This window comes from Corvus hawaiiensis, chromosome 29 (genome assembly GCF_020740725.1).
Source record: "Corvus hawaiiensis isolate bCorHaw1 chromosome 29, bCorHaw1.pri.cur, whole genome shotgun sequence".
NCBI classification, from domain to species: domain Eukaryota; kingdom Metazoa; phylum Chordata; class Aves; order Passeriformes; family Corvidae; genus Corvus; species Corvus hawaiiensis.
Genome location: NC_063241.1, coordinates 1,816,270 through 1,843,174, shown reverse-complemented (window position 1 = coordinate 1,843,174; position 26,905 = coordinate 1,816,270). Strand labels below are relative to the sequence as shown.

The 26,905-nt window shown below is 62.0% G+C and overlaps 3 protein-coding genes and 1 long non-coding RNA gene across 6 annotated transcripts; 2 read left to right on the top strand and 2 right to left on the bottom strand.

Moving 5' to 3' along the window:
- Nucleotides 1–4,430: 4,430 nt before the first annotated feature.
- On the bottom strand, nt 4,431–4,944 carry LOC125318172. Its single transcript, XR_007200290.1, has 2 exons — nt 4,750–4,944; nt 4,431–4,584 (listed from the first exon to the last, which is right to left on the bottom strand). It is a non-coding gene; the product is annotated as an uncharacterized LOC125318172 (long non-coding RNA).
- Nucleotides 4,945–5,042: 98 nt separating this feature from the next.
- Nucleotides 5,043–26,895, top strand: LOC125318116 (low affinity immunoglobulin gamma Fc region receptor II-like). Of its 3 annotated transcripts, XM_048288571.1 has the most exons (9): nt 5,043–5,446; nt 5,987–6,007; nt 6,096–6,326; nt 6,590–6,862; nt 7,483–7,785; nt 7,857–7,952; nt 8,328–8,349; nt 8,437–8,516; nt 8,599–9,017. In XM_048288571.1, the coding sequence occupies exons 1-9, from the start codon at nt 5,416–5,418 to the stop codon at nt 8,697–8,699; spliced, it is 1,158 nt and encodes a 385-aa protein (XP_048144528.1). In that variant the 5' UTR covers nt 5,043–5,415; the 3' UTR covers nt 8,700–9,017. The 3 variants fall into 3 exon arrangements, with proteins under 3 accessions (XP_048144528.1, XP_048144529.1, XP_048144530.1); XM_048288572.1 differs by lacking the exons at nt 8,328–8,349; nt 8,437–8,516; nt 8,599–9,017 and adding exons at nt 26,348–26,369; nt 26,567–26,895 and having other exon boundaries at nt 5,322–5,446; XM_048288573.1 differs by lacking the exon at nt 7,857–7,952 and having other exon boundaries at nt 5,322–5,446.
- Nucleotides 17,189–21,285, bottom strand: LOC125318103 (Fc receptor-like protein 3). Its single transcript, XM_048288541.1, has 9 exons — nt 21,195–21,285; nt 20,416–20,646; nt 19,885–20,151; nt 18,807–19,076; nt 18,415–18,717; nt 18,248–18,346; nt 17,852–17,873; nt 17,686–17,765; nt 17,189–17,603 (listed from the first exon to the last, which is right to left on the bottom strand). Exons 1-9 carry the CDS (start codon nt 21,223–21,225, stop codon nt 17,503–17,505), a joined length of 1,404 nt encoding a protein of 467 aa, XP_048144498.1. The 5' UTR covers nt 21,226–21,285; the 3' UTR covers nt 17,189–17,502.
- On the top strand, nt 23,267–25,482 carry LOC125318133 (low affinity immunoglobulin gamma Fc region receptor III-like). The gene is made up of 6 exons (XM_048288603.1): nt 23,267–23,377; nt 23,817–23,837; nt 23,926–24,156; nt 24,422–24,694; nt 24,810–25,087; nt 25,316–25,482. Exons 1-6 carry the CDS (start codon nt 23,347–23,349, stop codon nt 25,382–25,384), a joined length of 903 nt encoding a protein of 300 aa, XP_048144560.1. The 5' UTR covers nt 23,267–23,346; the 3' UTR covers nt 25,385–25,482.
- Nucleotides 26,896–26,905: the final 10 nt, after the last annotated feature.

Below are 26,905 nucleotides of genomic sequence, written 5' to 3'. Positions count from 1 at the left end.
CACCATGCCCACACTCTCTGAGCCCAGCTGTCTTGGGGTGACTTTGTGATGTGTATCCCAAATCGCTGCCCTATGCCCAGAAATTAATTCCTGTGCCTTTCTATGCCTCTAAACTGAGCCTGAGAGGGGGAAGGAAAAAACCTGAGCAAAGCTTTTTCAAAGCAGTTTGCAGCTTGTTCAAGGTCACATAGAGATAGCGACTTCTTTTTCCCAGCCAGCTTTCAGCCAGGTTTTTTTTGGTTCTTCTTCTTCTCCGGAGAGAGACTGAGAGTTGAAGTTTTTTTTCCTTCCCTGGAATTTCGGATTTTTCCCTTTTTCCGTGGATTGCTTCAATCTCAGAGCACATCAGGAGGACTTTCCACCGAGCACAGAGGGCCTGGCCCTGGGCCAAGCCCCAGCTCCGAGGAGACCAAAGGGAGGACTCTGACACTTTCCCAGGTTTTTTCCTCCACAGCGACAGATTTTATTATTTAGCATTATTTTCCTTTTCCCATGTGTTTGGTAAATAAATAGTTTTTATCTCCTTCACTTTCCTTCGAGGAAAATTTATTTTTTCCCGAACCTGGTGGGGGGCAGGGATGGTTGTGCCTTCTCTCAGAAGATATATTTCTAAATTTGACCAAACCTGAGCACCAGCCATAAGCCAGTTGCTCACCCAGGGAAGGGTCAACTTGTCCAAGCCATGGGCTGCCAGATTTTCCAGGGAATGCTGTGGGAGACGGTGCCAAAGGCTGTGCTGAAATCCAGGTAGAGACATCCACAGCCTTCCCTGCATCCACCAGTTGAGTCAGCTGGCCATAAAAAGAGATCTGTAGGAACCCAGAGCGCCGAGAATATTTCTCTGCTTGTTTTGAAGGGTTCTTACCCCCCTGAACAACACTGGTTTAGCTTCAAACCTTGGGAAAAATTACCAACAGTCAGACAAGTACTAGAAAATTCAGTGGTGTGAATTAAGTGATAGACTACGATGTGAGATTGGCACAGGGTGAAAAATTTAGAGGTTTTGGGCTTCTCTTTGTAGTAAATAGATAAGAGTAAAAAAAATCAAAATGGATGAGTGTTGTTGTTCTCTAAACCTTCTTCTCCTTCTTCTACTGCTCCATGTTCTGCAGTGAAAGTAGTTTGGATTGATTGGATGGAAAATTCTGCAGTTCCTGCCCGTGTTACTGAAGAATTGGTAGGAAAGTGAAAATAATGTACGTTTTTAGTAACTATTGGTTAAAATATCTTTAAAAGGCCGTGTAAATCTTGATAGAGAGCCTTCACTCCTGCTTTCTGTGCTCTATGCTGTACCTGGGTCACGCTGGTGGCTCTGTTCCTCTGATAAGACTTCATAAACAACTATCTGGAAGCATTGAAACTCAAGGAAAAGTCTGGGTTTATCTTTGAAACTCCTTGCAAGGACTTTCAGCAAATTCTTTCCCATCAGGAGGGATTTGATTTACGGCACGGTTCAGTGCCTAGATCCAGCTGCTCAGGCAGGACCTGCCCCTCCTAAATCCTGGCTGGCTGGGGCTGTAGGTGCCGTGGGATGGCACTCGAGGTGATGTGTTCCATGACCTTGCCGGGCACCAAGGTCAGGCTGACAGGCCTGGAGTTCCCTAAATTCTCCTTTCGATTGTTCTTGTGTGTGGAGAAGGGACAGAGGAGGCTCAGGGAGGGATGTGGGAGGATCAGAGAGGGAGGGACCCCAGAGAGGGACAGAGGAGACGTGGGGATGGATGGAGAGGACACAGGGATGGGGAGCTGGGAAGGGATGGGGAGACCTGGGCAGGTGTCAGGAAGAGCTGGGTGTCCCCAGGCAGGACTGGGGGACCCGTGGCGGCTGTCGGGGCTCCCCGCGCCCATCCCCGCACTCACTGCGCACCGTGACGCGGAGCCGGGCGCTGCTCTTCCGCACGGCCCCCGCTCGGAGCGCACCTGGCAGCTGTAATTGCTGTCTTGGTTTGAAAGACAAATGTCTGCCAAGGAAGGCAGGAATTGTCCTGGAATGGAAAGAATGCCCATCCCTAAAAATTGTTATAACTTTGAAAATTATGGGCCTTCCAGGCAAAAATGTAGGAAAAGGAATAACAGGTTTTTGCTGGAAAACGAATAGAAGAGAGCAGAGCACACAACGACACAAAACCAGAAATTTCCGCTGCTGGATTTTCCCTCTTTGGTGTAATTATGGCCATGGCCAGCAGGGGGCGCTGCAGGAATCACTCACAGCCAGCAGGGGGCGCTGCAGGGATCACTCACAGCCAGCAGGGGGCGCTGCAGGAATCACTCACGGCCAGCAGGGGGCGCTGCAGGGATCACTCACAGCCAGCAGGGGGCGCTGCAGGAATCACTCACAGCCAGCAGGGGGCGCTGCAGGAATCACTCACAGCCAGCAGGGGGCGCTGCAGGGATCACTCACAGCCAGCAGGGGGCGCTGCAGGGATCACTCACAGCCAGCAGGGGGCGCTGCAGGAATCACGCGCGGCCAGCAGGGGGCGCCCCGGTGCGAGCTCGACCCCCTCAGGGGCGATGGCGGCCTCGGACAGGAGGGAGGAGGGGAAGTCGCTCCTTTTGCAAACTCACGGGCACCAATCGGTCCCGGCACCACCAGCGGCAGCGGGCAGAAGCGGCCAAGGCAGCAGCTTCGATCGTAGTGCCCAATGGCAGCGTAGCAGTGTCCCGGGGCCAGGCACACACCCTGCGTACCACCCGCGACCGCTCCTCCCCGATCCCAAAGGGAAGGAAGGCAGCACCCACTCCCAGCCCAGTCTCGGGTCCACAATACCCATAAACGCCCAGCTTTTCACTCCCTTCTCGTCCTTCAGCCCCGGCACAGCAGCTTTGGGAATGCTGAATTCCCCACTGATGTTGAGCAAAGCAGGTGCTCGGTGCCGAGTCTGCCAGGGCTCCTCAGGGCGCTCCACAGCAAGTTTGGAATTCCTGCTCTTCCTGGGCCACTGCTGGTCCCGACACAGCAGCCACAGGGGGAGGAGGAGGAGGAGAAGGAGAAGAGGAGGAGGAGGAGAGGAGGAGGAGGAGGAGGAGGAGGAGAGGAGAGCAGAGCCACAGCCCCGAGGGCTCTGCAGCTGCAGCTGCAGCAAAGGGACAGCGCGGGCCGGGAGCAGCGGCTTGGGAGGTCAAAATGGGGCTGAATTGGAGCTGCTTGGGCCAATGCCCGCGTTGTGCTCTGGGTGCTGCAGACCCTTAATGAGGTGCTGCAGACTCTTAATGAAGTGCTGCAATTAGAGCCGGGCTTCCTAAAGTTCAGCCGTGCTCCTAAAGCATCCCTGTGCACAAACACACGGCTCCGCTGCCTCTCGCGGGCATTTTGGGATCCTGAGGCAGCCCTGGATACATTTTGAGGGACAGGTGCCCTCAGCTGTGGCCAGAAGGAGCTTTTTTGGCTGCCGGGAAGGTTGTGTGGTGCTCACTGCTGGTGTTGGGGATGATTGAGCGCCTCTGCCATGTGGCTGGTGCTTGGCGCTGGGCAGCCGGGAAGGCCGAGCTGGAGCAGCGGCTGAGGCGGGGAGCGGCTGGAGCAGGCGGCCCACGGGAGCAGCAGCTGGCCACACAGGTGGAGCAGGAGCGCCGGGAATTCCGCAGGGTGCTCAGGTGAGGCACAGGGAGCCGGGGGGCACTGGCTGGGAGGGGCTGGGATGGAGGGACCAGGAGCCCACAGGGGAGCCCCGAGGGGAGAGGGACCGAAATGGCCGAGGGGAGACCCCAGGACGGCGGGGGAGCAGAGACCCCGGTGTTCAGCCCGTGTAAAGGAGGGACCGCAATGGTGGTCCAAGAGCACTGGGAAGGGGCCCGGCTGCCACTGAGCTGCGGGTGCCGGGACTGTCACGGGGTGTCCGAAGCGACTGTGACAGCGCCTCCGAAGCCGCTGTCACGATGTGTGGGGACCGACTGTTGCCATGGCAACGCCTCGCACACCTCCCGGCACTCGTGGTGCGTCCTGGAACGGGCGTGGCAGGAGCGGGGCAGAGCCGTGTCTATTCCCCGTGCCCTGCGCAGGTGAGGAGGGCAGGCATGGAGCAGTTCTGGGGACTCCTGGAATCCAGCCGGCGTCACCCCCAGCAGCCCCGGCACGGCCGTGGGCCAGAGCCATGGCTCGATATTTCCACGCTTCTCCCTCTCGTCCGGCGGCCGCAGCCATAACACCAACCATTCTTTCCAGGAGCTTCCAAAGGGCGGCAGGTTTGAGCCAGGAAGGAGGAGGGTCCCGCTCAGGGTGCTGAGCAGATCCTTGTGGCATTTGCCTGAGTTTTGGGGCTCCCTCAGTGCCTTGGGCAGAGGGACAAAATGATCCATTGCTGCATTTCCGGGCTGCTTCCCTCGCAGCTGCCCCTGCAGGGGCGCTTTCCAGCCAGCCCTGCTCTGCAAACCATCAAAGGCCCTCGCTCGCAGAGCCACTGCTTGGGCTCCCCTTGGCTTTTGTGCTTCTCGCAGGCCTGAGCAAACCACAGCCACGCCTTTTCCCCCACACAATTCTCACCTTGCAGCAGCTCTAAAGCTGCGAGAGTCAAAGCCCAGGGGGCGGGGGGGACCCTCAGGACCCGTTCCCTGCTCGGGAGCTCCCTGGGATCGCTGAGCCACGAACTGGAGGGGGCGGGAGGGGGATGGGAAAGTGATGGGAATACGGGAAGAAATGGAAATGAAAAGAGGAAGAAGTCCCGGGGCAGGGGCACAGCCCTGGAGCCCCGCGCTGTGGTGCCCCCCCCAATCCACGAGCACCTCGGGGGGCAGCGCTGGGCCCTGACTCACCCCAAAATCGGAGGCACCCAGGGAAGGAGCTGCGACCCACGTGCCCACGCAGCCACTGCCCATCCCTGGGACCCCCATTCCTCTGAAAACCCCGACCATGGGACCCCCATTCCTTATGTCCCCCCTCCCTGGGACGCCCATCCCAGGACAGCCATTCCCCAGCATCTCCATTCCCAAGGACCCCCATCCTGGTAACTCCAGACCCTGAGACCCCCCTTCCCCAGGACTTTGATTCCCCCAGGATCCCCATTCCCACAGGGCCCCTTTCCCCCAGCCCTCCTATCCCATAGGGATCCCCATCCCATGATCCCAAATCCCTGGAGCCCAGGTTCCCCTGGGACTCTCATCCCTGAGTCCCTGCTCCCATGGCACCTGCATTGCCCTGGACACCCATCCTTGGCTCCCTACGCCTCCTCAGCCACTGAATTTTGGATACAGAACATGCCCACTACGTCCCCACCATGTCCCCACCATGTCCTCGCCATGTTCCACAATGTCCCCACCCTGCCCCCAGCCTGCCCCCACCCTGCCCCCACCATGTGCCACCTACACATAAGGATGAGACCTGACATCACTTCCTTCCTCTTTGGCCAAAGAGCCTCCACCCAGGGGACAGGCGGAATCAGCAGCGTGTGACAGCCAGCCCGGGTGGCCGGGGACAGCGGGATGGCCGGGACGGTGGCACTGGTCCTGTGGGGTGAGTGCCCCGGGCACGGGCCTGACGCCCTGGGGATGGGCCCTGGTGAGGCAGAGAGCGTTGGGGAGGGGGCAGAGGGGGTCTGCGGGGTGCCCTGAGGTCCCCAAGGCCAGCAGAGCCAGTCCATGAGGTGACCCGGGTCATGTGGACATGAGGGTGGGGACAATAATGGTTGAACTGGGGTGTGGGGAGGCATCATGGAGCTGGGACAGCTGTGGGGACAGGGCCCGGGGCACAGGGATGCAAGGACAGGGACAAGGGGATAAGCACCATGGGGATGGGCCATGGGGACAGAGGCCGTGGGGCTGCTGCCAGTGACATGTGCCAGCACGGGGTGTCCAAGGTCTCCTCCTGCCTGGGGTGTGCACAGTGTCCCTATGTCCTGCCTTAGCCTGGGGTGGCCACGGTGTCCCAATCCCCAAAAGTGCCAGACCCGTGTCTGCACAGGGACAGTTTGGGGACAGCCCCACACTCCGTGCCCCGGGTGCCGCTGTCCCCGCTGTGCCACCCCCACCCAGCCCTGTCCCTTCTCCCTTCCAGCCCAGACCCTCGGCCTCGCTGGTGAGTCCTCGGAGGGATGCCACGTCCCCGCCCCGCTGTCCCCATCCCGCGCTGGCCCTGGCAGGCTGGTGTCCCCTGTCACCCGCAGGCGCCCAGACCACCCAGCTCCTCGTGCAGCCCCCCTGGACGCCGCCGGTGCTGTGGGACCGGGTGACACTGACCTGCCAGGGCTCGGGCACTGCCGCTGCCACCACCTGGCACAAGGACGGGCAGCGCTGGCGGCTGCAGGGACCCGACCGATTCGTTGTCACTGAGAGTGGCACCTACCAGTGTGACAGACCCAGCACTGGGCTCAGCCCCCCCGTGAACGTCTCCAATGGTGAGGGGGGTTGGGTGTCCCCAGCCTGGCACCCGCGGGGTCCCCAAGGGCTCTGGGTGGGCTCCGCTCCATGGGTCACCACCCTGGTGTGACGAGAGCCCGTCCCCTGCACACGGGGACATCCCAGAGCATCCCAGGGCGAGCGGAGCCCCGTGTTGGAATTGAGGACCCCTGGTGTGCTGGCTGTGACCCAATCGGAGCGTCCCGGTGCCATCGGGACCCCACGGAACCCCACGGTGTGACCGGACCCTCCTGTCCCCCAGCCTGGCTGGTGCTGCAGGTGCCGGCACGGGCGCTGCTGGAGGGGGACACGGTGACACTGCGCTGCCGGGGCTGGCAGAACAAACCGGTGACCTCGGTGTCCTTCTACCGCGAGGAGAAACAACTGCAGCTGTTCCGCGATGGGACCGAGCTGTCCCTGTCCCCTCTGCGGCTGCACCACAGCGGCCGCTACCGCTGCAGGGGCTGGGTGTATTCCGAGGTTTCAGGGGGTTGGATTGAGCCGGAGTCGGCGCCGGTGACAGTGACAGTGCACGGTGAGCACCCCACAGCCGCCACCCTGACACCCCGACACCCCCACACCTCAGCACCCCCACAGCCCCTTCACAGCAGGCTCGGGGTCACGTTCCCCCTGCTCCATCTCCTTCCCAGAGCTGTTCCCGGTGCTGGTGCTGGAGGGTCCTCCCGAGCCCACCGAGGGGTCCCCCCTCAATCTCAGCTGCCTCAGCATCCCCAGCCCCCTGCGGCCCCGAGCCCCCCTCCTGCACCTCTTCTACCGGCACGGGCGGTTGGTGGGGGGTCCGCAGGGGTCCCCGCAGCTCCTGCTGCCCGCCGTGGGGGTCTCCCACTCGGGGAATTACAGCTGCCAGGTGCGCTCCGAGCGGGGGCCGTGCGGAAGAGCAGCGCCCGGCTCCGCGTCACGGTGCGCAGTGAGTGCGGGGATGGGCGCGGGGAGCCCCGACAGCCCCCACGGGTCCCCCAGTCCTGCCTGGGGACACCCATCCTTTGCAGACACCATTCCCGGTGCCCCCTCACCCCTCCCTGGCGTGACCCATCCGCGACATCTCACCCATCCCACTCTCACCCCCGCGTCCCTGCTCCCCTCTCCCGGTGTCAGCCCCTCCCCCCGGCCTCAGTCCCATCTGTGTCCCCGCAGTGCCCGTGGCCAATGCCACCATCAGCCCCGGTGCCCTGGCACAGCCGGTGCGCGCAGGTGACCCCGTGACCCTGCGCTGCTCGGTGCAGGTGGGCTCAGCCCCTGTCACCTTCACCTGGCTGCGCAACGGCAACGAGGTGGCCCGGGGTCCCCTCCTGGAGCTCGGGGACGTCCATGTGGGACATTCCGGCACCTACCAGTGCGTGGCCACCAACCAGCTGGGACAGGACGGGCACCGCGTGTTCCGGGCGCTCAGCCCCGAGCTGGCACTGACGGTGACACCGCGGGCACACTGGGACACAGGTGGGCTCACTCGGGGTTACTGGAGGGTGCAGAAGCCCCGGCATGGCAGCTGACCCTGATGTGTCCCCCTCTGTCCCCAGCAGTGGCCGCAGGGGTCGGTGGTTCTCTGCTGTTCCTGGTCCTGCTCCTGGGTGTCATTGTGGGCTGGCACCGGTGGCACCGCCTGGGTGGGTGACAATGGGGGTGTCGGGGGTCCCGGGGGCGGTGGGAAGCCCCCCAGAGTCGGGGAGGGAATGGGGCAGCACCCACACTTTGTGACTTGGGGGTGGATGAGCCCCCTCTGACCCCAGCTCAGGGTCCTGGGGGCGTTGGGTTGGCGTTGGGATGTTGGGGGTACTTTCAGGGGTTTTGGGGTGTTTGGGGGGTCCCCCTTCCTCCCGGCCTTGGGGCTCTGGGGGCTCAGGGGTTTGGGAACACCTGGGTGGTTCAGAGCTTCTTGGGGGGCATAGGGGATGCTTGGGGGTTCTGGGTGGACTCAGGGGTCCCGAGGGTTTTTAGGGGCCCCAGGGACGCCGCAGTCACCCCACACATTTTCTTTGCAGCCGCCAGGAAGCACCAGGAAAGGTGAGTGGGGGGTTCCAGTCCTGAGCTCAATTTTACCTCCACCCCATAAACCCCCCAGCCCACAGCCCCCCCCCTTTATCCCCACAGGGCCCCCCCAGAGCCCCCGCCCGCCCCAGAGGAGGGGGAGGTGCTGTACAGCCTCGTTGGGAGCACCCGGAATGCAGGGGGTGAGTACGGGGCTGGGGACAGGGACACGTCACCCACGGGTGTCACCCCCACCCGGCTCCCCACAACCGCTGTCTCCCGCAGGGTCCCCCCACGCCACATCCCCCCAGGTGACCTACGCGGAGCTGCCGGGACCCCACGGGCGACAGCAGGACCCCAGTGACATCTATGAGAACGTGCTGTGACACTGGGGGCACTGGGGGGCACTGGGGGCACTGGGGGGCACTGGGGGGCACTGGATGCCCCTGCGTGAGGGCACCCCCGTGTGTCACCCCCACCCCACGGCTCCCATGGGTGCCCACCCTGCCTGGGGGGGGGGGGGTGGTCACGAGTGGGGGGTCCCATGTGGGACTGCCCAGAGCTCCCCGTTCCAGTGCTCCCAGTGCTCCCAGTACCCTCCAGGGGTTCTCCATTCCCCCTCCAAGTGCCGGGGGGGGCACAGGACCCTTTTCCCTCTTCTTGGACCCAAAAGGCAGCGTTTGGATTAAAGTGGGAGAAATGGGGTTGGTTTTGTGAAAAACGAGGTTCACTCTCCTGTGAGAATTTAACGAGTTTAGTATAAAGACAATAAGAGACACATAAAATAAAGCAAAGGGATAACGGCCGGGTGCCTTGGCGCTCTGCCAAGAGCACACCTCGTGCTCAAGGATAGTCCTTTTTATACCATTTTTACTGTCTGTTCATATTTAAACTTTTCCTGGAGCTGTTCTGCATGGCCACTCCTTGCTTCCGCCTTTTTAGAGCATGTGTAGTCTTCTGCCTTGTGGTTTTATTTCTCTTGATTCTTGGGGTTGGGCCTGCTAGGTGAGAGTTGATAGTAGGGGGATCTCTTAATTCTCCAGACAGTCGGGGCTGATTGCAGCTTTGGGCCTCTTTGCCGCCCGGGCAGAGCGGTGATAGCGGCTCTCGGACTCTCCTGGCCGCCCGTTCTCCGGGCAGAGCAGCCTTTGGGCCCTTTTGTTCCCTGGACAAAGTGTTGATCAGCAGCTTCTCGGGACTCATCCTCCGTTCGCTTGGAGGTTCTCTTACTTGCTCACACTTGCTAACATTCTTGCTAAAAAGAGAGAAAACTATATCCACACAGCAAAAAGCATTTCTAACATTATATAATATCTACCTTTATACTTTGCGAGAAGCCAATCTTATAATACATGTTTATAACAGTTGATTTACAGGTAAAGCTTCACTGCAAAAACAAAAACAAAAGGTTAAAAGCAACATGCATCTGCACAAATAATACTAAAACTCCATTCTTTTCTTGAGCCGTTTCTGGCAGACGATCTTCTCTCAGTGGTTCTGCCGAGTTCACATTTGGGTGCTGCTTCTCGGCTTCCACTCGCGGGGTCACTGCCTGAAGTGGAACTGACAACGCGCTTTGATGCGTGGTATGGCTTCACGTTCTTTGCTGGAATCCCCTTGATTCCTTCACCCGTGGAGAGACATGCAAACCCCTTTCCCCATGTTATAAGATCATATGGTCTTTCCATTTTTCCTGATTCTAAATTCTGAATTAAAACTGGGGGGTGTTCTTTCAATTTTGCTTTTTTGTTGTTCAAGAAATGTCTGTAAATGGGGGGGTCAGGCTCTTCTGCAGAGCTGTTCAAGAAATTATAAGCATACAAGGCTTTATTCAACCTTCTTTGAGGTGTAGCCTGGGCTTTTCCCCCTTTCTGTTGATTTAAAATGCGTTTTAAAGTTTGATGTGTTCCTTTTAGGGTACTTTTTAGCAGTTGTTTAAGATACGGTGAGCAAATACCACTGTATCTTACAGCCCTTCTTAGCTCTTTAATTTCGAGAGTGGGGATGGGAACCCACGTTTTAGGACTGTCAGGCTGTTGGCTAGCTATCACAGGCTTAGCTAATAGACTGAGACTTTCATCTTTACAGACTTGGCGTCTTATTTCAGGCCAATCTGTTAATTGAGAATAATCTGAGCACTTTGGAGGATTTTTTGATTCAGAAAGTAGCGCTGACAAACTCTCAGAACTCGTTTTCTCTTTCTGGGTTGCAAGATCCCCGCCGCTCGCTGGCGGGACTCTGGGGCTCATTGCAAACAAATCTGGCTGCTTTTCAGGGTTTCCTTGTGTTAGATTTAAAGCATCAGCTCCGGCAGAGCGGCTCTCCATCCCCCCTGCCACTGGAGCTGCATCATTGCCCTCCGTTCCCCCCCTGTTTGCGGCTTGTGAGGCGGGGCTGCGCTGCGCGGAGGGATGCTGCTGGGTGGGCCCGGGGGACCCCGGCGGGGGCGGCTGCGGCGCGGGGATGGGGCCCGGCGGGGGCGGCGATGGCACGGCCGATCTCGGTGGCGGTGGGCGAGGAGGCGGCGGGGCGGAGCTGCGCGGCGGTGGGGGGGGCGCGGCGAATATTTCCACTCACGCTGCACAAGCCGGGATAAGTTTTGCCGGTCTCTTGTCCCGGCGTGATATGGCATTAAATAATTTGATTCCCACTGAGTCCCAAAAGTCTCTGGTGTAGACTGCTTTAGAGTCAGCGACTGGGACATGGGTCACAGTCCATGCTATGAGATCTTTCAGTTCTTTTTTTGCCAATTTAGTTGGACTGGACTTAATGAGAGGTTTTAGGTGCTGATAGACATCCTTCTGTTGGGCAGACGCATGCTGACCCATGACTGGATTACTCGGTGCTCCCCTTTGCCGACCCGTTGAAGTCCGGTCCAGGCTCTGACCCATCGCAGCGTCCATCTGGCCTCCCTCGTTGAGGTCCGGTCCAGGCTCTGACCCGTCGCAGCGCCCGCCTGGCCTCCACATGCCTTCCTTTCAGGCGTCTCCTCTCGTTAGCAGCTGCACACACTTTCCTTTCGAGCGTCTCGTTTGCAGCTCCTCAGGTCACTTCGTTTCAGTGACCGACTACACGTTCACCGAGAAGTCTCCTATATGCAGAAAAAATCCCTTTTTGCCCCTCTACAACGCTGGGCGCCAATTTATAGGAGAAAGTTTCACCAAGGATGTCTGGACTTCCGGCTTGAAAGCTGTTTATTGCATAGGTGAAGTTACAGCAGCTCAGGGAGTGGGTATCCAGAGCCAGCCCTACAGCTGCCAGCTCCAGCTGTGGGCATACCTGAAGCCACTTTCTGTTCAAGTTACAAAGCATTCTATACTTTTCTTTGCAGAGTATCTGCACATAACAACCAATAAGCACCACACACAATACCTTTACATTTGCCTATAGCCTATCATAGCTACTACCATCACCATGTTATAGTCATTATTATCCAATCACAAGAGTAAGTTACAATTTAAGCTTACAATGGAAAATTCTCAGGCTTCTCTTTTTCTCCCTGCTTCGACATTTCTTGTTTGCCTGCCATATCTCTCTTTTTGGTAAAGACGTGTTTTCTATTTACTTACGCTCTTCTTGAGACTTATTTACTTGGTGAAAAACATGTCTTTGTTTGTAGTCACATACCTTTGTCCTACTCCTAAAAATCCCCTTCCAACTCATCTCCAGCCTTTGCCTTCTCAGTTACTCAGTGATCACTGTTTCAGCAAAACATCTTTTACTCTATATCAAAACTTGCTTTCATTTCTACCTCATCCCCAGTTTCTACATTCACAGACCTTTCTGCCAAGCCTACATACCTTACCAAACTTTCATCCTCCCCAACATAGGATAAAGGCACAAAGCTTTTCCCACACCAATTTTTTCCCAGTAAAGAAAAATCAACTCAGCCAAAATCAAACCGACACTCTTACAAAATGCTCTGGTTTATAGAATCCTTTTAATCGTTGGTCTCCCAACAGGTCTCTCACAATAAAAACCCAAACGAATGACAGAGAAATGAGACTTTTTGGTTCCCTTTAGGAGCCCATTGGTGCATCCCACAGCCGCGTTTGCCTGTGGGTAACACGGAGTGGGAAATCTCCCTGAGTGTCCAACAGGTGCATGGGATTGTTCCCTGTCTGCTGGGCAGCAACCCAGCCCACAAGGATGGCTTTTCTGGGGCCATATTTAGGAACTCTTCCCATTTTTCTCATTGCCACCCTGAGACTTGATTGACTTCCCATGGGTTCTGCTGCCAAAAGGGAACAACTCTGTCCATCCTGGGAGCACTGCACAGGAAGCTGTGGAAATGCCCGTGTGTCCCTCAGGGTCTGATTCCCTGGTAAATCCACTCCATCCTCCTCTGAATTCCCCTGCCTGGGCACTCCCTGCTCCTGCTCCCACCCCCCGTTCCCCAGATCCACGTATGGAGCCACGGCTCGATATTTCCACACTTCTCCCTCTCGTGTGGCGGCCGCAGCCAGAACCCAACCATTCTTTCCAGGAGCTTCCAAAGGGCGGCAGGTTTGAGCCAGGAAGGAGGAGGGTCCAGCTGAGGGTGCTGAGCAGATCCTTGTGGGATTTGCCTGAGTTTTGGGGCTCCCTCAGTGCCTTGGGCAGAGGGACAAAATGATCCATTGCTGCATTTCCGGGCTGCTTCCCTCACAGCTGCCCCTGCAGGGGCGCTTTCCAGCCAGCCCTGCTCTGCAAACCATCCAGGCTGGAAGGGTGAGCTGGTCCTAAAAAGTGGACAGGCCCTAAAAAGCTGAGCCAGAGGCAAAAAGTGAGCTGCACCTAAAATCTGAGCCAGGCCCTAAAACTGAATTTCCCTGAAATCGGAACAAGCCCCAAAAACCTGAACCAGTCCCAAAATCTGAACCAGTGGCAAAACCTGAACCAGCCCCAAAACTTGAACTACCCAAAAACTGAACTGGACCCAAAAACTGAACTGGACCAAAAACCTGAACCACCCCTAAAAACCTGAACCCATCCTTAAGTTGGAATAAGCCCCATAACCCAAACTGGCCCCAAAACCTAAACTGGCCCCAAAACCCCAACCAGCCCAAAAAACGAAACCAGTGACAAGAACTGAGCTAGTCCCAAAATCCGAAGCAGCCTCAAAACTTGAACTGCCAAAAAAACCTAAACCAGCCCCAAAAACTGAACTGGACCTAAAAACCTAAACCAGCCCCAAAACTGAACTGGACCTAAAAACCTGAACCAGTCACAAAAACTGAAACAACCATAAAACCTCAATCAGCCCCAAAACCTGAACTAGCCCTAAAACCTCAATTAGCCCCCCCAAACCTTAACCAGCCACAAAGGCTGAACCACCACTAAAAACCTGAACCAGTCCCAAACCCTGAACCAGTGGCAAAACCTGAACCAGCCTCAAAACTTGAACTACCCAAAAAAACTAAACCACCCCAAAAAATCCAGACCAGCCCTAAAAATCTGAACCAGCCTCAAAACCAAAACCAGCCCAAAAACCTGAACCAGTGACAAAAACTGAGCTAGCCCAAAAAAACTGAACTGGACCTAAAAACCTAAGCCAGTCCCAAAAACTGAACCAGCCCTAAAAACCTCAACCAGTCCCAAACCCTGAACCAGTGGCAAAACCTGAACCAGCCACAAAACTTGAACTACCCAAAAAACCTAAACCAACCCCAAAAACTGAACCAGCCCCAAAAACTGAACTGGACCCAAAACCTGAACCAACCCTAAAAACCTGAACCCGTCCTTAAATTGGAATAAGCCCCATAACCCAAACTGGCCCCAAAAACCTGAACCAGCCCCAAAACCTGACCTGGACCTGAAAACCTGAACCAGCCCCCAAAACCCTAACCAGTCCCAAAACCTGAACCAGTCCCAAACCCTGAATCAGCCCCAAACCCTGAATCAGTCCCAAAACCTGAATCAGCCCTAAGTCCTGAATCAGCCCTAAGTCCTGAATCAGCCCCAAATCCTGAATCAGCTCCAAACCCTGAATCAGCCCCAAAATCCTCCTCCCCTTTTCCCTCTCCCAAAAACCCCAAACCTGACTCAGCGGGGACACCTTTTAGGACACCGCAGAGGTTCCAAACAGGAAGCGAAGCCAAACAATCCCAAGGAAAATTTGGGGAGGTCAGAACGAGGCTAAATTGGAGCAGGTTGGGTTAATGCAGGCCCTTAATGAGGTGTTGTAATTAGGGCCGGGCTTCCTAAAGTTCAGCCGTGCTCCTCAAGCATCCCCGTGCACAAACACACGGCTCCGCTGCCTCTCGCGGGCATTTTGGGATCCTGAGGCAGCACTGGACACATTTTGGGGGTAAAGTACCCCCGGCTCTGCCCTAAAGGAGCTTTTTTGGCTGCCGGGAAGGTTTTCTGGGGCTTTTTTTGGGATTTGTTGAGTTTGGGGATTGTTCAGTTGCGGGTGTTCCGCGCTCCTTGGCCACACTGCCCATCCCTGATCCCTGAGGTTTTGGGACAGCGCAGTGACACCCCCGGGTCCCCAAATCCCCCCAGGGCTCGGGCACAGCCTCCCATGAGCTCCCGGACCAGGTTTTTGGTGATGATTTTGAGGATTTTGGGGTTGTTCCCGAGGGAGGGCAGCGCTCCGGGCGAGGCTGTGACATCGCGAAGGATCGCGATGGGGATGGAGCCCGAGAGCTGCGGGACAGGACGGGTTGAGAGACCCCAAATCCTCCCAAATCCTCCCCAAATCCTCCCCACATCCTCCCCAAATCCTCCCCAGCCTGGGGTTGGGGTGGGAAGGGGGCGTCAGGGAACCGCGGAGCCTCAGCTCCAGCAGCAGCGCGGGCACCGGGAGATGCCCCCTGTGCCCCGCCCGTGGCCACCGGGGGCTGGCGGGGGGTGGCGGGAGGGGGACCCGGGGACAGCTCCAGGAGCCGGGGACAGCGGGGCCATCCAGCGGCAGCGCTGGGCAGCTCCCAGTGCTCCCAGTCCAGCCTGACTGGGGCTGTCCCTCTGCTGTCCCCAGAGTGCCACCTGCTGAAGGGACACCCGGGCGGGCTCGGGCTCCCGATCCCGGCGGGGCTTCCCCGAGCCCATCCCGGCGGGATCTGCCCCGGCTCTGCGCTGTGCGGGAGCTGATCCCGGGCACGCGCGGCTGAGCGGTTTCCTGGGAATTCTCTTTCCTGGGAATTCTGTTTGCTGGGAATTCTGTTTGGAGCTTTAAATCCTGGCCCCAATCCCATGGCCCGGCACTGCGCCGTTTCCCGGGGCCTCGCTCCCAGAAATAGTCCCGAAGTTTGGCTGTGCTGGCCCCTCTGCAGGGGCTCTCCCACAGCCCGGCCCGCAGATCCCAGAGCAGCTTCCCAAATTCGGGCTGTTGGATGGAAGGGTTTGGCACCGAATCGCCCGGAGGTGACGGTGCCAGTCACCGCAGCCACCCCAGAGCCGGGAACTGCTGGGATTCATTAATTAATCCGGGGAATCCAATTAGGAGATTTTGATCCACGTGCCTCCGAGCTAAGAGATCCCAAAGCCGCCCGGGGCTCCTTGTGGGAGCGCAGGGAGATGGCAGCGCTCCCAACCTCCCGCCCCACAAGGCAAAGCAGCTTCCCAAAGCAGTTGGGAGTGCAGCTAATCCCATTCCAGCTTTCCTTGCTCGCCTCTGGAAACCCCGAACGGGTTTGGCAAATCATTTGGGGCAGATTTGTGGCCAGGGAAAACAGGGCAGAGCCCTAAAGCCGCCCTGGCCCGGGACAGCACCTGGAAGGGGGGAAAGGAGCGGCAGAAGGGGAAGGACATCCCAAAGGCCAGCCCAGGCTGCAAAGTGTCCCCAAGGCCGCGGGGACAGCGGTCCCTGGGCTCTGCCGGGACAGCGCGGGGACGCGCGGGGCTTTTCCTTCCCTAGGCGCGCAGGGGAAGGAGCTGCCGCTCGCTGTTTGTCCCCTCTCGCTGACAGCCGGCCAAGGGCTCGGGGACGTGCGGCGGTGCCGCCCCGTGGCCACGGGCACCGATCCCGCAGCTGCCGAGCTCCTCGGCCCGAGCTGGAGCCCGGCAGCAGCGGCAGCGCCCCGAGAGCCCCGGCACGGAGCCGCGGCGGCCGGCGGGGGGCCCAGCAGCCCAAGCCACGCCAGCGCTGCCCGGTGCTCCCCGGTAGCCGGCGGTGGCCAAAGCCCCGCAGCCGGCGCTCGCCGAGCGGCGCCTGAGCCCCGGAGCCGCTGCGGAGCCTCCGCCGGGCCCGGCCCTGGGGCGGGCGGGCGGCGCCGGGGGGAGGTGCGGGGAGCGTGGCGGGGAGCGGGGAGCCGGGGGAGGAAGGCCCGGCACTGCGGGAGCGGAGTCCTGGGCTCGGCCACTGCCGCAGGTCGCGGCTGCCATCGCGCTGCGAGGGCCGGGACTGTCCCGGGCTGCGGGGAGCGACGGGGCCGATGTGGCCCAAGCGGCTGCGCCAGCGTGGCCGAAGCCACTGTCGCCATCCAGCCGGGGTCACCTCCAGCAGCCCCGGCACGGCCGCGGGCCAGAGGCACGGCTCGATATTTCAGGGGAGCTGCCGAGCAGGGAACGAGTCCTGAGGGTCCCCCCCGCCCCCTGGGCTTTGACTCTGGCAGCTTTAGAGCTGCTGCAAGGTGAGAATTGTGTGGGGGAAAAGGCGTGGCTGTGGTTTGCTCAGGCCTGCGAGAAGCACAAAAGCCAAGGGGAGCCCAAGCAGTGGCTCTGCAAGCGAGGGCCTTTGATGGTTTGCAGAGCAGGGCTGGCTGGAAAGCGCCCCTGCAGGGGCAGCTGCGAGGGAAGCAGCCCGGAAATGCAGCAATGGATCATTTTGTCCCTCTGCCCAAGGCACTGAGGGAGCCCCAAAACTCAGGGAAATGCCACAAGGATCTGCTCAGCACCCTGAGCGGGACCTTCCTCCTTCCTGAGCTGAGCAGGCAGAGCTGAACAAACCAACCCCATTTCTCCCGCTTTAATCCAAACGCTGCCTTTTGAGTCGAAGAAGAGGCAAAAGGGTCCTGTGCCCCCCCCCGGCACTGGGAGGGGGAATGGCAAACCCCTGGAGGGTACTGGGAGCACTGGGAGCACTGGAATGGGGAGCTCTGGGCAGCCTCACATGGGACCCCCCACTCGTGACCACCCACCCCAGGCAGGGTGGGCACCCATGGGAGCCGTGGGGTGGGGGTGACACACGGGGGTGCCCTCACGCAGGGACATCCAGTGCCCCCCAGTGCCCCCCAGTGCCCCCAGTGCCCCCCAGTGCCCCCAGTGTCACAGCACGTTCTCATAGATGTCACTGGGGTCCTGCTGTCGCCCGTGGGGTCCCGGCAGCTCCGCGTAGGTCCCCTGGGGGGATGTGGCGTGGGGGGACCCTGCGGGAGACAGCGGTTGTGGGGAGCCGGGTGGGGGTGACACCCGTGGGTGACGTGTCCCTGTCCCCAGCCCCGTACTCACCCCCTGCATTCCGGGTGCTCCCAACGAGGCTGTACAGCACCTCCCCCTCCTCAGGGGTGGGCGGGGGCTCTGGCGGGGCCCTGTGGGGATAAAGGGGGGGGCTGTGGGCTGGGGGGTTTATGGAGTGGAGGTAAAATTGAGCTCAGGACTGGAGCTCCCCACTCACCTTTCCTGGTGCTTCCTGGCGGCTGCAAAGAAAATGTGTGGGGTGACTGCGGCGTCCCTGGGGCCCCTAAAAACCCTCGGGACCCCTGAGTCCACCCAGAACCCCCAAGCATCCCCTATGCCCCCCAGAAGCTCTGAACCACCCAGGTGTTCTGGAACCCCTGAGCCCCCGGAGCCCCAAGCCCGGGAGGGAGGGGGACTCCCCAAACACCCCAAAACCCCTGAAAGTACCCCCAACATCCCAACGCCACCCCAAAGCCCCCAGGACCCTGAGCTGGGGTCAGAGGGGGCTCATCCACCCCCAAGTCACAAAGTGTGGGTGCTGCCCCATTCCCTCCCCGACTCTGGGGGGCTTCCCACCGCCCCCGGGACCCCCGACACCCCCATTGTCACTCACCCAGGCGGTGCCACCGGTGCCAGCCCACAATGACACCCAGGAGCAGGACCAGGAACAGCAGGGAACCACCGACCCCTGCGGCCACTGCTGGGGACAGAGGGGGACACATCAGGGTCAGCTGCCATGCCGGGGCTTCTGCACCCTCCAGTGACCCCGAGTGAGCCCACCTGTGTCCCAGTGTGCCCGCGGTGTCACCGTCAGTGCCAGCTCGGGGCTGAGCGCCCGGAACACGCGGTGCCCGTCCTGTCCCAGCTGGTTGGTGGCCACGCACTGGTAGGTGCCAGAATGTCCCACATGGACGTCCCCGAGCTCCAGGAGGGGACCCCGGGCCACCTCGCGGCCGTTGTGCAGCCAGGTGAAGGTGACAGGGGCTGAGCCCACCTGCACCGAGCAGCGCAGGGTCACGGAGTCACCTGCGCGCACCGGCTGTGCCAGGGCACCGGGGCTGATGGTGGCATTGGCCACGGGCACTGCGGGGACACAGACGGGGCTGAGGCCTGGCCAGGGGGGATGGGGATGTCGTGGATGGGGTCTCCCCATTCCTGATGTTCCTGCTCGCCCCGGACGGTGACATTCATGGGGACACTCTCGGCCACGCTGTCCCCGTTGCTGGCCCGGCACTGGTAGTGGCCGCTGTCATTGTCCCCAACGTGGCGCAGCTCCAGGTGGGGGCTGGTGCCCAGTGGTGCCCACGAGTCCCCCCGGTGCCAGGAGAAGGACAGGGGACCTGTCCCCGCGGCCACGGCGCAGCTCAGCACCAGGCGGTCCCCCAGTGCCACCTGTGCCCCGGGGGGCTGCGCCGACACGGACACCCCCGAGAGCGGGACCCCTGCGGGAAGGGGACACCAGGGGACAGTGAAGGACCCGAGGAAGTTTAGAGGGCATCGGGGGGACCCCTGTGAGGACGAGGGCACACAGAGATGGCGGGGGAGGCTTGGAAAGGGCAGGAATGGACCCCAAGGAAGGATGGGGGGTTTCAGGGACGGGAGACCTTGAGAGGGATGGGGGTACTCGAGGGAGGGGTGGGGATCCAGACAGGGATGGTGGCACCTGGATACTGTGGAGGGATCTTAGAGAGGGGTAGGGTGGACCCAGGGAGGGGTGAGGGCAGCGGGTGAGGGGTGGGGATACCCGGGCAGTGATGGGGGGACCCGGAAAACGTCATGGAGGGCTGGGTGTGCCCAGGCAGGACTGGGGGACCCGTGGCGGCTGTCGGGGCTCCCCGCGCCCATCCCCGCACTCACTGCGCACCGTGACGCGGAGCCGGGCGCTGCTCTTCCGCACGGCCCCCGCTCGGAGCGCACCTGGCAGCTGTAATTCCCCGAGTGGGAGACCCCCACGGCGGGCAGCAGGAGCTGCGGGGACCCCTGCGGGCCCCCCACCAACCGCCCGTCCCGGTAGAAGAGGTGCAGGAGGGGGGCTCGGGGCCGCAGGGGGCTGGGGGTGCTGAGGCAGCTGAGATTGAGGGGGGACCCCTTGGTGGACTCGGGGGGACCCTCCAGCACCGGCACCGGGAAAAGCACTGGGAAGGAGATGGGGCGGGGAGAACGTGACCCCGAGCCTGCTGTGAAGGGGCTGTGGGGGTGCTGAGGTGTGGGGGTGTCGGGGTGTCAGGGTGGCGGCTGTGGGGTGCTCACCGTGCACTGTCACTGTCACCGGCGCTGAATGCGCCCACCGCTGTGACAGCTCGGAATACACCCAGCCCTTACAGTGGTAGCGGCCGCTGTGGTGCAGCTGCAGAGGGGACAGGGACAGCTCGGTCCCACTTGGGAGCACCTCCAGTTCCTTCTTGTCACGGTAGAAGGACACCCAGCTCACCGGATTGTCCTGCCAGCCCCGGCAGCGCAGTGTCACCGTGTCCCCCTCCAGCAGCGCCCGCGCCGGCACCTGCAGCACCAGCCAGGCTGGGGGACAGGGGGGTCCGGTCACACTGCGGGGATCCGTGGGGTCCCGATGGCACCGGGATGCCCCGATTGGGTCACAGCCAGCGCACCAGGGGTCCCCAATTCCAACACGGGGCTCCGCTGGCCCTGGGCTGCTCTGGGATTTCCCCGTGTGCAGGGGACGGGCTCTCGTCACACCACGGGGGTGACCCATGGAGCGGAGCCCACCCAGAGCCCTCGGGGAAACCTGCGGGTGCCAGGCTGGGGACACCCAACCCCCCTCACCATTGGAGACGTTCACGGGGGGGCTCAGCCCGGTGCCGGGTCTGTCACACTGGTAGGTGCCACTCTTGGTGACAACGAATCGGTCGGGTCCCTGCAGCCGCCAGCGCTGCCCGTCCTTGTACCAGGTGGTGGCACCGGCGGTGCCCGAGCCCTGGCAGGTCAGTGTCACCCGGTCCCACAGCACCGGCGGCGTCCAGGGGGGCTGCACGAGGAGCTGGGTGGTCTGGGCGCCTGCGGGTGACAGGGGACACCAGCCTGCCAGGGCCAGCGCGGGATGGGGACAGCGGGGCGGGGACGTGGCATCCGCCCGAGGACTCACCAGTGAGGCCGAGAGTCTGGGCTGGAAGGGAGAAGGGACAGGGCTGGGTGGGGGTGGCACCGCGGGGACAGCGGCACCCGGGGCACGGAGTGTGGGGCTGTCCCAAAACTGTCCCCACGGGGTCACCGGTGTGGCACGGAGGTCTCGGGGACGGGGACACCGCGGTCACCCTGGGCTGGCACAGGTCACCCCCACTAGCCCCACGGCCTCTGTCTCTAAGGTCACATCCTGATGGTGCTTGGCCCTTTGTCCCTGTCCCTGCATCCCTGTCCCCCTGGCCCTCTTCCCCACAGCCACCCCACCACTCCAGTCACATTTAAGGGGTCCATGCCCATGCTCAGGCTCTGCTGGCCTTGGGGACCTCAGGGCACCCCGCAGCCCCGCTCTGCCCCCTCCCCATCACTCTCTGCCTCACCAGGGCCCATCCCCGGGGCGTCAGGCCCGTGCCCGGGGCACTCACCCCACAGGAGCAGCACCACCTTCCTGGCCATCCCGCTGTCCCCGGCCACCCGGGCTGGCTGCCACACGCTGCTGATGCCACTTGTGCCCTGGGTGGCGGTTCCTGGGAACAAAGAGGAAGGAAGCGAGGTCAGGTCTCACTCCTACGTGTTGGTGGACCTTGGTGGGTGCAGGGTGGGGGCAGGGTGGTGATGGTGGTGCGGTGTGGGGACGTGGTGGGGACACGGTGGGGACATGGTGTTACCAGAACTTGAAGGCTGTGGTGTGTAGGGAGGCAGGGATGGGGGCCCAGGCAAATGGGGGGTCCTGAGGAGGGGGTGGCACCCGGGATGGGGGTCCCCGTTGGAGCAGGGACTCAGGGATGAGGGTCCCAGGGGAACGTGGGCTCCAGGGATTTGGGGCCATAGAATGGGGGTCCTCATGGGACGGGAGTCCCAGGTAGGGGGGTTCCAGAGGAAAGGGGGCCCCGTGGGAATGGGGGTTCTGGGGGAATCAAAGTCCTGGGGAAGGGGGGTCTCAGGGGCTGGAGTTACCAGGATGGGGGTCCTTGGGAATGGAGGTGCTGGGGAATGGCTGTCCCGGGATGGGTGTCCCAGGGAGGGGGGACATAAGGAATGGGGGTCCCAAGGTCGGGGTTCTCAGAGGAATGGGGGTCCCAGGGATGGGCAGTGGCTGCGTGGGCACGTGGGTCGCAGCTCCTTCCCTGAGTGCCTCCGATTTTGGGTGTGAGCCAAAGCCCAGCGCTGCCCCCCCGAGGTGCTCATGGTTTGGGGGGGGTACCACCGGATGGGGGTCCAGGGCTGTACCCCCCCGCCCCACGGGGCTTTTTCCTCTCTTCATTTGCATTTCTTTCCCTTTTTCCATCATCTTGCTGTCACCCCCAGCAGCCCCTGACCCAGCGATCCTGGGGAGCTCCTGAGCAGGGAACGGGTTGAGGGGACCCTGAGGAGGGGAAAAAAGGGGTGCAGGGAGGTTTGGGGGGGCAATGGGGGATGGGGGTGTTAGGCTGTGCCCCCCGACACTTTCACTTTCTCTCTCTGGCAGCAGAAGGAAGAGGCCGTTTGTGCTGAGAGTCAGACGGGGGCGGGTTCTGACCTGGGGGGCACATCCAGAGGGGTCCTGTCCGGGGTGTGTCCCTATTCTGGGGGTGACACATCCTGGGGGGATCCTGTCCCAGGGGTGACATGTCCCAGCCTGGGCGTCCCCACAGCCCCCCACCCCACCGCTCCCCGCACCCCCGGCACCCCCTTTTCCCTCTCCCTGGGGTCCCCCCAACCCGTTCCCTCCTCTGGAGCTCCCCAGGATCGCCGACCCATGAACGAGGGGAATGCGAAATTGAGGGAGAAATGAAAAGAAATGGAAATGAAGAGAGGAAAAAGCCCCTGTGGGGCGGGGGGGCACAGACCCAGAGCCCCTCGGAATTTGCTTGGGGCGACCCCCAGGCTACGAGCACCTCGGAGGGGCTGCGCTGGGCTTTGGCTCACCCCAAAATCGGAGGCACCCGGTGAAGGAGCTGCGACCCACGTGCCCACCCAGCCACTGCCCATCCCTGGGACCCCCATTCCTCTGAGAACCCTGACCATGGGACCTCCATTCCTTATGTCCCCCCTCCCTGAAACGCCCATCCCGGGGCAGCCATTCCCCAGCATCTCCATTCCCAAGGACCCCCATCCTGGTAACTCCAGACCCTGAGACCCCCCCCTTCACACAGGTCCCCCATTCCCACAGCACCCGCATCCCTGGGACATTCATCCCATCATCTCAAATCCCTGAAGCTCACATTCCCCTGATACCCCCATTCCATGGGGACCCCCACCATGGGGGTGGCCATTCCCAAGGACCCCCACCCCCCGTGATTCCCCTGGCACCACATCCCTGGCACCCCATTTCCCGGGACACCCATCCTTGGCTCTCTACACCCCTTCAGCCTTCAAATTCTGCACAAAACCGTGTCCTCACAGTCCCCACCATGTCCCAAGCAGTCCCCACCCTGCCCCCATCCTCTCTCCACCCTGCACCCACCAAGGGCCACCAACACGTAGGAGTGAGACCTGACCTCGCTTCCTTCCTCCTTGTTCCCAGGAACCGCCACCCAGGGGACAGGTGGCATCAGCAGCGTGTGACAGCCAGCCCGGGTGGCCGGGGACAGCGGGATGGCCGGGAAGGTGGCGCTGCTCCTGTGGGGTGAGTGCCCCGGGCACGGGCCTGACGCCCCGGGGATGGGCCCTGGTGAGGCAGAGAGTGATGGGGAGGGGGCAGAGGGGGTCTGCGGGGTGCCCTGAGGTCCCCAAGGCCAGCAGAGCCCAAGCATGGGCATGGACCCCTTAAATGTGACTGGAGTGGTGGGGTGGCTGTGGGGAAGAGGGCCAGGGGGACAGGGATGCAGGGACAGGGACAAAGGGCCAAGCACCATGGGGATGTGACCTTAGAGACAGAGGCCGTGGGGCTGGTGGGGGTGACCTGTGCCAGCCCAGGGTGACCGCGGTGTCCCCGTCCCCGAGACCTCCATGCCACACCGGTGACCCCGTGGGGACAGTTTTGGGACAGCCCCACACTCCGTTCCCCGGGTGCCGCTGTCCCCGCGGTGCCACCCCCACCCAGCCCTGTCCCTTCTCCCTTCCAGCCCAGACCCTCGGCCTCGCTGGTGAGTCCTCGGGGGGATGCCACGTCCCCGCCCCGCTGTCCCCATCCCGCCCTGGCCCTGGCAGGCTGGTGTCCCCTGTCACCCGCAGGCGCCCAGACCACCCAGCTCCTCGTGGAGCCCCCCTGGACACCGCCGGTGCTGTGGGACCGGGTGACACTGACCTGCCAGGGCTCGGGCACCGCCGCTGCCACCACCTGGTACAAGGACGGGCAGCGCTGGCGGCTGCAGGGACCCGACCGATTCGTTGTCACCAAGAGTGGCACCTACCAGTGTGACAGACCCGGCACCGGGCTGAGCCCCCCCGTGAACGTCTCCAATGGTGAGGGGGGTTGGGTGTCCCCAGCCTGGCACCCACGGGGTTTCCCCGAGGGCTCTGGGTGGGCTCCGCTCCATGGGTCACCCCCGTGGTGTGACGAGAGCCCGTCCCCTGCACACGGGGACATCCCAGAGCATCCCAGGGCGAGCGGAGCCCCGTGTTGGAATTGGGGACCCCTGGTGTGCTGGCTGTGACCCAATCGGAGCGTCCCGGTGCCATCGGGACCCCACGGAACCCCGCGGTGTGACGGGACCCCCCTGTCCCCCAGCCTGGCTGGTGCTGCAGGTGCCGGCGCGGGCGCTGCTGGAGGGGGACACGGTGACACTGCGCTGCCGGAGCCGGCAGAACAAATCGGTGACCTCGGTGTCCTTCTACCACGAGGAGAAACAACTGCAGCTGTTCCGCGATGGGACCGAGCTGTCCCTGTCCCCTCTGCGGCTGCACCACAGCGGCCGCTACCGCTGCAGGGGCTGGGTGTATTACGAGGTGTCAGGCGGGTGGATTGAGTCGGAGTCAGTGCCGGTGACAGTGACAGTGCACGGTGAGCACCCCACAGCCGCCACCCTGACACCCCGACACCCCCACACCTCAGCACCCCCACAGCCCCTTCACAGCAATCTCGGGGTCACCTTCTCCCCGCCCCATCTCCTTCCCAGAGCTGTTCCCGGTGCTGGTGCTGGAGGGTCCCCCCGAGCCCACCGAGGGGTCCCCCCTCAATCTCAGCTGCCTCAGCATCCCCCGCCCCCTGCGGCCCCGAGCCCCCCTCCTGCACCTCTTCTACCGGCACGGGCGGTTGGTGGGGGGCCCGCAGGGGTCCCCTCAGCTCCTGCTGCCCGCCGTGGGGGTCTCCCACTCGGGGAATTACAGCTGCCAGGTGCGCTCCGAGCGGGGGCCGTGCGGAAGAGCAGCGCCCGGCTCCGCGTCACGGTGCGCAGTGAGTGCGGGGATGGGCGTGGGGAGCCCCGACAGCCACCACGGGACCCCCAGTCCTGCCTGGGGACACCCATCCTTTCCAGACACCATTCCCGGTGTCCCCTCACCTCTCCATGGCGTGACCCATCCGCGACATCTCACCCATCCCACTCTCACCCCACGCATCCCTGCTCCCCTCTCCCGGTGCCAGCCCCTCCCCCCGGCCTCAGCCCCATCTGTGTCCCCGCAGTGCCCGTGGCCAATGCCACCATCAGCCCCGGTGCCCTGGCACAGCCGGTGCGCGCAGGTGACCCCGTGACCCTGCGCTGCTCGGTGCAGGTGGGCTCAGCCCCTGTCACCTTCACCTGGCTGCGCAACGGCAACGAGGTGGCCCGGGGTCCCCTCCTGGAGCTCGGGGACGTCCATGTGGGACATTCCGGCACCTACCAGTGCGTGGCCACCAACCAGCTGGGACAGGACGGGCACCGCGTGTTCCGGGCGCTCAGCCCCGAGCTGGCACTGACTGTGACACCGCGGGGACACTGGGACACAGGTGGGCTCACTCGGGGTTACTGGAGTGTGCAGAAGCCCCCGGCATGGCAGCTGACCCTGATGTGTCCCCCTCTGTCCCCAGCAGTGACCGTGAACATCGGCAGGAGCCTCCTGTTCCTGGTTCTGCTCCTGGGTGTCATCGGGGGCTGTCACTGGTGGCACCGCCTGCGTGGGTGACAATGGGGCCAACGGGGGTGCTGGAGTGAGGGGAAGCCCCGAGAGTGGGGGGGCGATGGGGCAGCAGCCACAGCCCCTGAGCTGGGGGAAACGGAGCCCACAGTGACCTCGGCTGGGGGTCCTGGGGGCTTTAGGAGGATTCTGGAGGGTCTTGGTTGGGCTCCAGGGGCAGCCCTGGGTGGGCTTTGAGGAACATTGGGCTGGCAATGGGAGCTCCTGGAGGGTTTGGGGAGTGCCTGGAGGGCCGTGAAGGGATGTTGGGGGATCTTTCTGGGGTCCTGGGGCAGTTTTGGGGATGCCCCTCCCTGTTGGGCTTGGGGTTGTTGGGGCTCAGAGGGTCGGGGGCACCGGGGGGCTCAGGGGCACTGTGGTGGTGCAGAAGTTCTGAGGGTTCAGGTATGCTTGGAGTGCCCAGGGGGAATCAGGGGTGCGGTGGGAATCGGGGCTCCAGTGGGGATTTGGGGGTCCCGTGGGTGGTCGGAGCTGCCGAGGTCCCAGGAAGGCTCAGGGGTCCCAGGGTCCCCACGGTCACCCCCTCCCCTTTTCCTTGCAGCCGCCAGGAAGCCCCAGGACAGGTGAGTGGGGGGGCTCCGGCCGTGACTCCCCTTTCCCCCTTCCCCAGACACCCCCACAGGCTCCCCCTTTTCCCCGCAGGGCCCCCCCGGAGGAGGGGGAGCTGCTGGAGCCCCACGGTGTGGGCAGCGAGCGGGCGGGGGGTGAGTACGGGGCTGGGGACAGGGACACGTCCCCCACGGGTGTCACCCCCTCCCAGGTCCCCACAACCGCTGTCTCTGTCAGTGCCCCCACGGGTGTCCCCCGGCCCTGCCCCCCCTCGGCATCCACAAGTGACCAACGCGCAGCTGCCGGGACCCTACGAGGGACAGCAGGACCCCGGTGCCACCTACGAGAGTGTGATGTGACCCTGGGGGGAAATTGGGGATCACTGGGAGGCATCGAGTCCCCCCAGGGGTCCCTCACTGCCCTTCACAGCACCCCAGAGCCTCCCCATTCCCCCTCCCAGTGCCGGGGGTGGGGCACAGGACCCTTTTGCCTCTTCTTGGACCCAAAAGGCAGCGTTTGGATTAAAGCGGGAGAAATGGGGTTGGTTTGT

Bases quoted from the DNA above. Each gene is read 5' to 3' on its own strand.
- LOC125318103 (XM_048288541.1), bottom strand. From the start codon at position 21,225: ATGGCCAGGAAGGTGGTGCTGCTCCTGTGGG. The intron at 19,077-19,884 runs GTGAGCACCCCA...CCCTTCCCGCAG, and splicing joins GGTGACAGTGACAGTGCACG to GGGTCCCGCTCTCGGGGGTG. The intron at 18,347-18,414 runs GTGGGCTCACTC...TGATGTGTCCCC, and splicing joins GCGGGCACACTGGGACACAG to CTCTGTCCCCAGCAGTGGCC.
- LOC125318116 (XM_048288571.1), top strand. From the start codon at position 5,416: ATGGCCGGGACGGTGGCACTGGTCCTGTGGG. The intron at 6,008-6,095 runs GTGAGTCCTCGG...TGTCACCCGCAG, and splicing joins CCAGACCCTCGGCCTCGCTG to GCGCCCAGACCACCCAGCTC. The intron at 8,517-8,598 runs GTGAGTACGGGG...TGTCTCCCGCAG, and splicing joins GAGCACCCGGAATGCAGGGG to GGTCCCCCCACGCCACATCC.
- LOC125318133 (XM_048288603.1), top strand. From the start codon at position 23,347: ATGGCCGGGAAGGTGGCGCTGCTCCTGTGGG. The intron at 24,157-24,421 runs GTGAGGGGGGTT...CCTGTCCCCCAG, and splicing joins CCCCGTGAACGTCTCCAATG to CCTGGCTGGTGCTGCAGGTG. The intron at 25,088-25,315 runs GTGAGTGCGGGG...GTGTCCCCGCAG, and splicing joins GCTCCGCGTCACGGTGCGCA to TGCCCGTGGCCAATGCCACC.